At 39.8% G+C, this 11860-nt stretch overlaps 1 protein-coding gene across 3 annotated transcripts in view; it reads right to left on the bottom strand.

The window, feature by feature from the left end:
* Positions 1 to 2078: 2078 nt before the first annotated feature.
* Positions 2079 to 11860, bottom strand: part of LOC103118406 (phospholipid-transporting ATPase IB-like) — a 128368-nt gene continuing 118586 nt past the window's right edge. For all 3 annotated transcript variants that reach the window (XM_060191718.1, XM_060191719.1, XM_060191720.1), the window contains 2 exons: positions 4233 to 4318; positions 2079 to 2450 (listed from right to left, as the gene is read on the bottom strand). In XM_060191718.1, the coding sequence (XP_060047701.1) occupies positions 2320 to 2450; positions 4233 to 4318 (217 nt within the window). In that variant the 3' untranslated portion in view covers positions 2079 to 2319. The remainder of the gene's footprint in view (positions 2451 to 4232; positions 4319 to 11860) is intronic.

Raw genomic sequence — 11860 nt, 5'->3', positions numbered from 1 at the left:
TTCCTGTGCACCACCTGCTGCGTGCCTGCCCATAGGCCCACTCCTCTTACACAGTTTCAGGCATCACTTCCACATTCAGAAAGAGATAATTTCCTGTGATCTCTTAATAGGAAAAGAATCTTTCCCAAGAGATTCTTAGCAAAACTCTCTTCACATCTCATTGGCAAGAATTAAGTTCACTTGCCCACCTCTAGGCCCATCACCGGTTCAGGGTTAGAATCACCAATGATTTAGTCAGATCCTGCTTTTAGTTTCCCTTTCTGTTCTTCTTTCTCAACTTCTGTTGATGAGTGGGGACATCCCATACTCATCTTTATCTCTCTCTCATAAAAACAAATGACAAAAAATTAAAATAAATTCTAATTAAGATATTTCTCTCCCTCCCCTCTCAGTTTCTCTGTCTATCCAATAAAAAAAAAAGATATTTCATTTAAGGTTTGTACAAGGACATACTTAAAGCACTTCCAGAACATTATTACTGTGAATAGTGAAGGGCTGAGGTGTGGACAACTGAAGTGTCCAAGATAGGGTATTGGGTGAATACATCGGGATATATTCAAAATAGTAAATGAAATAGTATATACTGTCTTTTCTACTGAATTATTTTCACACACTTAACAACTTTCATTGTAATTTTTGAGGTGGTAGGTCTCATGTATGCACAATTCTACTGAAGTCAGAGCAACTTTTTCATTTTTTATTTCAGATGGGAGGGAGGAGGAAGGGCTAAAACAGCGCTTGAGTTTTCCTGGTGTGATGGCACTGCTGTGTGGTGCTGGGGCTGGAACCTGGGCTTCAAGCATGGGGAGATACACACCCTACTGGGTGAGCTATCTTCAGGTCTCTCAATTTTTTATTTTATCTTTAAAATAATTCTAATTGCCACCAGGTTTATCAGGGCCTGGTGCTTACATGAGGATTCCACTGGTTCTACCTGTTTTGTTTTAGAGAGAGAAGTTGAAGTAGAGAGAGGGTAGAGAGAGAGAGAAAGAGAAATAGCTGCAGTACTGTTTCACCATTTGTGAGACATTCCCCCTGAAGTGGGGAGTGCTGGCTTGAACCCTGGTGCCTGTGTGTGGTAACATGTACTCTACCAGGTGTGCCACCACCCAGCCCCTCAATTTTCATTTTAATAATTATAAAAGTTGTATAGAAACATCACTTTAAACTGCTTTCATTAGTATCAGTTTAATAATAGCTATGTGTTGGGGTTCAAGAGAGATGAGTTGGGGTAAGTTCGTGAACACCATTTTGGATCTTGAAACAGTATTTATGAAGTAGAAAGAGTGGCATGATGCATATACTAATAGAGTTATCTTGGGAAATGTGGTAGGATAGGAAAAAAAGACTCCTAAGTGTGGTGGAAGGTGAAGCTTGGATGGTTCAAGTGGGAAGAGGCAATAAGAAAAATTGATACTAATATAGATGAAAATCTCAATGGGGATTTCTTAATGTCATCTCCTGGGCTTCACTGCTCCAAGCTGATTTTTCCAGAAAGAGAAAAACAGAGGCAGCAACTAAGGAGTGGAATTTGGAGGGGGGTGGGGATGAATTGATAGAAGTGGTAGGGGACAGTCTTGAACCTTTGTTGCACCTATGCCAAAGCAGTGCACTATCCAAGTGAGCTATTTTTCAGACCATAAAATGGGAACTTTTAAAGGAGGGGCTATTATGATTAGACAATTATGAGGGCTTTTTGTATTTAATCCTAAATGCAACAGCAACAGAGTTGCTGAAGATTTTAAGCAGAACAGGGCTACTGTAAGCCAAATAGAAATGTGATCTCTGAGATGTCACTAGCCAAGGAGGTCATACAGGACTTGCAAACATGAGCTCCTGGGTTCGATCCTTGGCATCACATATGCTATTGGGATGTTCCTGTTCACTTGCTCACTCTCATTCATCAACATATCTTTTCTTTCTTTTTTTTTAAGTGACAAGACATATTACTTAGCTCCCCAAAACACTAAGTCTGTGAGTGTTCACACTTTAAAGCTTCTGAGAAAGCCAGACTGGCTTATGATATAGCAATGACATCCTCTACCGTTTCCCCAAAACAATGTATACTGAAATTTAAATTGTGGTAAAACATATGCTTTTAATTTTACAATTAAAACTGAACTAATAAATCATCTCACAATCAAAAAGGTTAAAAGTAGAGTAAAACAAAACATTGAAGCCAAATAATGAAAAGGCAAGTAAGGTTCCCACATTATACTTAAGAGCATGGCCCCTGGCACACAGAAAGAGCTGCCCAGAGCTGCCTATTCAGAGTTGTCACCTCAGGGAGAGTGAACACAGGATACAGGGCTCTAAGCCTTACTCATAGATGACATCTAAATGGTCTATGTTTGAGTGCTTCTTGCTCTGGTTTTTACTTGTGTCGTAGCAACGGATGAGCTCTTCCTGAGTGATCTTAGTTCCTTCTATCTGAGAGAATGAATACCCATCTGAAAGAGTCAAGCACAAAGGGCTCTGTAAGAGGCAGTACTTGAACATCTTGGTACAATACAGTGTGAGAGTCTGAGGAGACTAGAACACATTGGCCATGGTAGTGAGGCTGTGGCCAGAGCTGCTGACAGTCTGGTAGTATCTCCTTGTGCAGACTTGGCTGTGTTAGAACCACTTAAAGATGGGACCAAGTGAGACTTGACATGGTAGAGGACAGACCCTGCTATGTGCAAGGTCTTGGGTTCAAGCACTGGCACCACATGGGAGTACTGGGGGAATTCTATACATAGTGGAATGATACTATGGTGAGCCTCTTTCTCTAAATAAATAAATAAATAAATAAGGAACAAAAAATAATAAAATGGAAAATGAAGTCAAAGAGGTGGCTCAGTGGCACTTCAGATGAGATTGGGCATGTTTGGGGTGGTATGGACATAGACTCCCAGTGGAATTTCATATCTATGAGGTGCTGGGTCCATTTCTACTACTCTGTATTTGCCCACAGTTTTCAATGTCTTGCTTATAAAGGGAGCGATTAGCTCTTTCCCAACAAGTACCTGTCGGGAAATTGTGAGGAGCCTCACAAAGCACCCTGCATTTTTCTGCCTCCAGGAGCCTGGCATTCCTTAAAACATTAAGCCAGCTCCTCCTGCTCCACCCTGCATTCCTGATACTATGGCCTACATAATCATTGTTTTGCCTGAAAGATCCCCATTCCTTTGGTTTATCTTCTTTCTACTCTCAAGACCCTCCCTGCCTGCAGGGTATTATTAATCCTACCAGTTAAAACCCTTGCAACAGTTGCTAAGGAAGTTCCTACCTTTCCAGCCCCTTTTGCCTTTCTCCGCCCCTTTCCCAGCCATTTCTGTTTCCGACTTGCCACTTCCGGCTCTGCCCTTTAAAAGCCTTGGCTCTCTGATCAATAAAGATTTTTGCATTGCCTTGCTGCCACATTTGGTTCCTGAGTCATGTCTCTCACTTCGCTGAGTGAGTAGCAGCCCAGGCTGGCTCTAGTCAAGTTCTCTCCAACCCAGAGAGTATGTGCCCAGGAGGAGGCACCCCCATGCTAGCCCAGCAAGTACCAGTTGCTTATTTGTGACTATCACCCTTTTTATTTGATTTGTCACAACAACAACAATATAGCATTCTATAAGCAACCCCCCAGAGGTGGGGAGCCAGGGGCTTGACAGGGAATCCTTGTGCGGTCATTGCACTTCGCACTATGTGCACTTAACCTGGTGCACCACCACCTGACCTCTTTCCACACTTGATTTTTATTTCTTTGATAGGACAAAGAAAGCGAGAGGGAAAGGAGAGATAAGGGGGGGGGGAGAGAGGGAGACCTGCAGCCTTGCTCAACACTTGTGAAACTTCCCTCTTGTAGATGGGTACTCCGGACTTGAACCCAGGTCCTTGCACATTATAATGTGCACTCATCTAGGTGTACCACTGCCTGGTCCCTAGCATTCTGAATATGTTGGCAAGTCATCACCACCTTCAGTCTCAGGATCTGTTTGCATCTTCCCAAACTGCAGCTACGTTTTCCATTAAACACTAATTCCCCATGTCCCCACCCCTACAGTCTGGCCACTGTGGCTCTCCTGTCTGTCTGTCACGAACCTGACTGCTCTAGGTGTCATATATGTATGTGTACAGGACTTATTCTTTCCTGTCTGGCTTATTTCATCTAACACTGTCTTCAGACGGCTGTTTTTGTTACTTATCTTTCCTGTGAGCAGGTGAGGCCTCGGTGCCATCTCCCCTTCCCAGCCAATACTCACATGGGGTGTTTTGCTGAACAGAATCATCCTGGAAGACGATTTCACAGGGCTGACTGCTTAGGCTATTTGGGAGACTCCCTTCCATCCTGTGAGGAAAGCAAACAGACGGGCTTTTAGTTCACTAGAGTATGTCTCAAAGGAGCTTATGGGGTAAATTGTGATGCCAGGGAGAAATGAAAACTGTAAGTGTAAATAATCACACACTTTCATTACCTCCATCTTTTTTTTAACCTTCATGGCTGCATATTGTACAGAGTCATGTATTCAGTTTTTTCCCCTCCTAATAGTTCTTTAGAAGATTACTAGCTCAGTTTACAGAGAACTTTTTCACTTCAACATGTAGACAGACTACACAGAGAGGCTGTCCCGAGAAGACCACACTGTGGTCTCCCCTGACACTGGGATTTATGCAGGCATTTCGGTTACTGAGTCAAAGGCTGTCTGCTTCTATATTTCTGATAAATATTGCCAAAATGACTCCCATAAGCTAACTGTCTCACATTCTCACCAGAGTTTTAACTTTGACAAAGGAACAACAGCTTTCCTGGACACATACAATTTTCATCTATTAAGATAAGTGAACTTGAAAATATTTTCATGTTTAAGATCCATTTCTTTTCTGTGAACTATTTGTACTTTTTATTTATTTATTTTTTTTGTGGTCTTGTTAATTTCAGGAAAATACTGTGTCTACTTGGGAGTTTATTTGTTATGTGAGCTTTCTTTCGGTACATTTATACTGTGTAAATGTTTTGCTTTTATTTATTAAGGTTCACTTTGCATGTGATACAAGACTAATGTCTTATTAAAATATTTACTTACCTCTCCATCTCTCAAATCAAAGGGTAGGATGCTTCCTTCCTAGCTGAAAGCTCCTTCTTTGAACTCTTCATCCAGAATCTCCATGGGTAATAAATATACTGATTTTTATCACTAGTTGTTAGTTTTAGCCATTTAAAAATTCATATAATGGAATAATAGCAGCAGCATGGTATTTGTCTTCTTTCTCCGAGTAGGTTATCTTTGAGATTCACTCAGGTTTCATGTTTACCCAGATTTTCTAAATTGTGGTCTCAGTAACAGCTCCTAGTCAGATCCTCATCTCATGATGACGGCCATCAGGTCATTTCTATATTGCAGCTGCTGGAAATGGTTTCAGAATTGCACTTATGCAAATCCTTTGTGGACATGTTTTCTCATCATTAATGAAGTGTGTACCTCCCCCTTTGTCCTAGCTGGTGGTCACTAGCATTCTCAGTTGTTACTATGAGTTTTTCTTTGCTTTTTAAGATTCTACATATGAGTGAAAGCATGATTTAGCATAATGTGCTTCAAATTCATCCATGCTTTTACAAACTGCAAAGCCCACAGTATCTGGGAAAAGAGGGAAGATGTATACAAGTAATTTTTAAAATGTAACCGTCTATCAACTACACATTAACATACACACACTAATTGAAAATATACTGCAACCAATGTCTGAAAAGCTGTTTCACATTTATTCAGTGGGGTTTCCCTACACTTACTGTATGGTGTAACTGTTGATACTGCATAAGTACAATTAGCAATCATGTTCAGTTATTTTTTTAAACAAAGATAAAGGGATTTTTATTCCTCAAAACAAGTTCAAACATCAAAATCTGTGTTTACAAAAATTAAAAATATTTCAAGTGAAAACCATTACAAATATGATGTTTCTTTATATTCCAGGCATGTCAACCTAGTTGTCTAGTATAGAATCCTACAGAGATATTTCAGTTTCTCTCTCTTCACTGGGTAACTTTTTCTTATTGCTGCTCTCCTGGTTATCTTTGGACTCCTTGATATGGCCAAATACTTTACTGTGGGTATACACACACCACTTTTTCTTTGTTCATTCATTTGTTGATAAACACTCAGGTTGTTTCCATGTTTCGGTTCCTATGAATAATGTTGCAGTGAGTGTGGGCGTGCACACATATCTTTGAGATCTATATTTTCTTTCTTTCTTCTGTATACCCTGAATTGGGATTCCTGAATTGGGACCACAGGGTAGTACTATTTTTAAGTTTTTGAGGAACCTCAATTTTTTTTTTCATAGCGACTGTACCAATTTACATTCTTTCCCACAGTACACATGGATTTCCATTCTGCCATATCCTTGTCAATACTTTTAAAAATAGTAATTTATGTACTAATGAGAGGGTGGGGAAGATGGATGGAGCACCAGAGCATCACTCTGTTAGACACAGTGTCAGGAATCAAACTTCATGCTTGCAAGTCAAAAGCCTTATCCACTGAACCACCTTGTGGGCGATGCCAATAATTAACTTTCAACTTTTTGATAATAGTGTGAGCTGGCTTGCTGTGATTTCGATATGCATTTCACTGATTAGTGATATTGAGCTTCATTTTGTGTACCTGTTTATTGATTTTTATCTTTCATGCATCTTCATGTATATCTTTATTCAGTCTGGAAATATCTTAGTTTAATTTGTCTCAATATGTTTTGGTGAAAAGTAAAAGTTTATTGTGTAGACACCAAAAAGACAGTTTAGTTTGCAAACCAGGTCTTGTCACAAAGCAATTCAGAAGGTCTTGTCTCTTCTTTACAATGACTGACTATAATATTAAAATTTTCTTACTTCATATCAACTTTGGCAAGTTTTGTCTATAATCACCAGAGGCATAAATAAGAAATAACCTAGATCCAAGGCAGTTCTGTAAAATGAGTTGTACTAAACTTTGTTTATATCACTAACTGGTTTTATCTACTCAGGAAATTTCTGGACAGACTAGTGGAAAAGCAATTACAGAAGCCAGAACTTCCACTTTCTACTCCCCATAGAGAATTTTGGTCCATAGTCCCACAGAGCTCTGAACTCCAATTCCATCAGGATCCAGAGAGAGAAGAGGAAAAAATGAAGAACATTCAGTAGTAGTAACAGGTATAGGTATGACTTAAAAGAAAGAGAGGGCAGGGCTAATATATATAAACATAGACATATAGTGACAGAAATTATAGTCAACCCATATCTGCAACCTTGGGACAACTGCTATTGTTTCCAGTGGAGGAAATGAGGATACAGAACTCTGGTAGTGGGAACTGTGCAGAATAATACCAGTTATCTCATTATTTTGTGGATCAACATTAAGTTGCTAATAAAAGTTAAAACTTTCTGAAGGATGTAAAAGTAAAAAATTAAATATCGAAAAAATTTCAGGACATATATCCATTTTTTAATGTTTATTTATTTTCCCTTTTGTTGTCCTTGTTGCTTTATCATTGTTGTGGTTATTATTGTTATTATTAATGTTGCTGTTGTTGGATATGACAGAGAAATGGAGATAGGAGGGGAAGACAGAGAGGGGGAGAGAAAGATAGACATCTGCAGACCTGCTTCACCACCTGTGAAGTGAACCGTATGCAGGTGGGGATATCTCCGTTTTTTAAAAACATGTCCTGCCTGTCCTGCCCTTCAGTTAGGATGACTCAGAGGCATGTGCTCTAGACTGGTGGTCCTCACTTAGTGACTGGGTTCCTTCTGTTCCTGAAACCCTCTCAGTGAATGATTGGCCAATAAATGAGGAGCCATTCCTTACTAGCTTTCCAGGTACGATGTACGGTGCTGGAGGTGGGCTTGCCAACCATCTCTGGTTTAATGTCACCTTTGCATCCTTTGTAACTCTTTATATTTTAGATGTTTATTCAATAGTGTTTATATGTTATACTGTAAAAAAAATAATAAAGGAAATGAGGGTCTGGCATCAGCAAAGAGTGCAAGGACCAGGGTTCAAGCTCCCAGTCCTCACCTACAGGGGGAAGCTTTCAGAGCAATGCTGCAGTATCTCTCCCTCTCTCCACCCCCCTCAAGTTCTGTCTCTGATAAATAAAAATATAAACTTCAAATAAAAACACACAGGAACTAAATTTTATTTTATTTAGGTACACAATGAAGTACACATTACAGAGCACATCTGCTAACTCTGAGAACTAGACCAAAACTGCGAGAGGTGAGGCCAGAGCCGGAACTGCTGTGCTAGTTTCCTGTGACCAGAGTTCTTGTCCATCACCAGGATACAGACTCTCGGAGGGCTGGTCATGACTCCTCAATGCTTGTAAGCAAGTAGGTCCCTGAGGACTAGCTGGGAGTCTCTTAACCAGTGGAGCTCCATGTGCCAATAATGTCTTGTTTGATAATGGACTCTTTACTGGCTATCTCTTCTCTGTGACTCATTTTTCCCTTTCTCCTACAAGTGCTTATCCAAACTTCCTCTCAGGAATTGCTTATATTCAAATACTCAAGAGTCTGCTTCTGAGGAACCCAGATGTATATTTCATGGCTTAAAATTTCCCCTTTATTATAACTTTAATGAAATATCAGGTAGAAAAGTAGATAACATTCATTGCATTTTTACTGAAGCATAGCTGACCATAATATTGCATTAGTTTCAGGTGTACAACACATTAATTGATACATTTTTAAACTAAGATTGAAATCCAGTGGCCACACATTATCCTATATCTTTTTTCTTCACATATGTGCTACATTATTAGCTATAGTCACACCATGATGCATTTAAATCTCCATGGTTTGTCAGTCTCATAACTGGAAGTTCATACTTGTTGACTCATTTCACCTGGCCGAAGCCCCCAGCCCCTCTCATGGAGCTGTACTGCTCCTGTGTGATGTGGGGCTAGATCCTAGGACTTGTGTGGTTAGGCATGTGTCCTACTTGGTGAGTTATCTCCTGGTCCTTCCATTTACAATTTTTAATTAAGTTCCATACCATTTTTCCAGAGAAGTTGAACCAATTTCTGCCAACATTCCTGCTAGCTTTTGTGAGTGGTGATATGTGGTGGTCCTGTTTCATTCCACATGCTCCAACCCAACTTTCCCATTTTTCCAAAATCATTTGTTGAAGAGACTCTTCTACAATTTAATGTTTTGGGTCCCCTGGTCACAAATCCATAGGTGTTGAGGGTTATTCCTGGGTCCTCTATTCTATTCCTCTGATCTGTGAGTCAATTTTTGTTCCAGTACCAGGCAATTTTGATTAACTTACTTGGTTTTTGATGTTGAGTAGTATTTCTTTATGCATTTTGGACTGCAATCCTTTACTGTCAGTATGATGTACAAATAGCTTGAGTCTTCTAAGTTGCTGTTTTATTTTTTGTCAGTCTTTTGTGTGTAAAAGCTTTTTTTAACTTTGTGTCATCATATTCACTTGTTTAATTTCCTTAGCCAATGGGGTTGCATCTCCAGTTACATCCCTGAAGTTGAAGTTCTGGAGTATCTCACCTCTTTTCTTCTGTGTATCTAATATCCAAGCCTTAGACTCATTTTTAGTTAATTTTTTAGTATGGAGTGATCAAGTTTCATTTTTTGTGTATTGCAGTTTTCCCAAAATCTTTAGAAAGAAGTCTCTTTGTTGAAGAGATTTTCTTTTCTCCTGTTGTTTGGCTTTGGTTCCTGTGTCAAAGTAGATGTCATTACATATGTGGATTTATTTCTGGGCCTGTTTTTTATTGTTTGTTACTCTTGTTCCAGCACCTTAATATTTTATTATTTTTGTATTATAGCTTGAAGTCAGGGTGCATGTTACTTTCACTTTTCTCCCCTTCAGAATTGCTTTGGCTTCTTGTGATTCCACACAAATTGTTGGTGCTATGTCCTTGAAGACTTCCACTGGGATTTTGATAGGGACTTTATTGAATTAAAAATTGCTTTAGATAGGATGGCCATTTTAACGATGCTTATTCTTTCAATCTATATGAATAGAGATGGTCTTTCCATTTCTGTATGTATTATTTTACAGTGTCTTAGTTTCAGTGTAGCACCTCCATTGCTAACTTTACTGTAGCCTTGAGGTGTAATTTCAAATGGGGTTGTTCCTCTGATTTTCCTTTCCTCTGACTCATTGTGCTTATGTGGATATGCAATAACTTGATGTATACTGATTTCATGTCATGCCACTTTACTAAATGATTATCGTGTCTGAAATGTTTATTTTATGGCAAAGAGCACAGCACTGCTCCAGAAAATGCAGTGCCAGGACTCAGCCCTGGGACCTCACACATTCAAGTTCTGTGCTCTTCCTTCTGAACCACTAAACAGCTGGCTTTGGTCGCATCTTTTTTTTTTTTTCTGTTAGAAGATGTTCTTTTAAAAAATTTTATTAGTGGATTAATATTTATAAAATTGTAAGATAACAGGAGTATAATTCTGTATCATTCCCTTCACTGGAAGCTATAGTAGTTCTCCCAAGGTTGCAAATCTGGGTTGACTATTATTTCTATTATATATATATATGCCTATATTTATATATATTAGTTCCCTGCCTTCTCTTCCTTTCTAAGTCATACTTACACCTATTACTACTACTGAATGTCCTTCCTTTTTTCCTCTTTGGTCTCCAGGTCCTGATGGAGTTAGTTCAGAGCCCTCTCGTCATCTTCCCCTAACATTTACCCCTCTGGGAGTATGGACCAAAATTCTTTATGGGGTGCAGAAGGTGGGAGGTGTGGTTTCTGTAATTGCTTCTCCACTAGACATGGGCATGGCAGATCAATCCATAATCCCAGCTTGTTTCTGTCTTTGCCTAATCGGATAAGGCTCTGGAGAGGTGAGGCCCCAGGGCAACACTGGTGAGGTCGTCTGCCCAGGGAAGTCAGGATGGTGTCATGATATCATCTGCAACTTGGTGGTTGAAAGGTGGTAAGATATAAACCAAAAAGAAGGAGTGGAACAAATGAGAATATGGATCTTAGGGTGGAAAGAAACAAGGAAGTCTATTTTAGGTTCCTAGGGGCCCACACCTAGTTTTTGGTTGAGTTTGATAGCTAACATGGAGGTGGACAAATACATTGTCTGGGAAGATGGTGTCAGAATTGAGAATTGGGCTAGAATGTTGGTTTATGGCAGAAAGTAGTTCCCAAACTTGAAGAAAATCCATGAGTAAAATTAACTATTTATCCCTTCAACCTGACCCAGGGCCCAATTATATTCAGATTTAGTACAGGAGCCTGTGTAACCTCCGAGTCCCTATTGGTCTGAGCTCGGAGTTCATGGTCACATCTAGGATCACTCTAGGCTGCCCTCACTTCAAGACTTCCTTGAGTGGTAAGGCAGGGTAGGGTAGGGTGGTCTAGCCTTCCTTTGGAGAGTGGGGTAGTCCCCTACCTATAGAGATGACAAATTCCTGGAATGGCTTAAGAGAGGGCTCTATTAGAGGTTTAGGTGTTTTGGTGGCATCTTGAGGGTTTTATATACATATTGTGGGGCTGGGAGGTGAACAGCCCAGTGGGAGAGCTTCATTGTGTTTATTGTAACTTCACCTCTTTCATTTCTGATTTTTTTTTTTTTTACTTAGGGTTTTTTCTTTTTGTCTTAGTGAACTACTAAGGACTAGCAATTTATCTCAATAAAATCAATAAAATCCTTTTCTTAATAGAAGTTAAAAAAATTGGGGGGGGGGGCTGGGTGGTAGCGCAGCAGGTTAAGCACACATGGCACAGAGTGCAAGGACCGGTGTAAGGATCCCAGATTGAGCCCCTGGCTCCTCACCTATAGGGGGTCACTTCACAAGTGGTAAAGCAGGTCTGCAGGTGTCTTTCTCTCCCCTCTCCCTTCCCCTCCTTTCTCGAT

This window comes from Erinaceus europaeus, chromosome 5 (assembly GCF_950295315.1).
Source record: "Erinaceus europaeus chromosome 5, mEriEur2.1, whole genome shotgun sequence".
NCBI classification, from domain to species: domain Eukaryota; kingdom Metazoa; phylum Chordata; class Mammalia; order Eulipotyphla; family Erinaceidae; genus Erinaceus; species Erinaceus europaeus.
The sequence above is the reverse complement of the archived record's forward strand: the minus strand, read 5'-3'. Positions and strand labels throughout refer to the sequence as shown.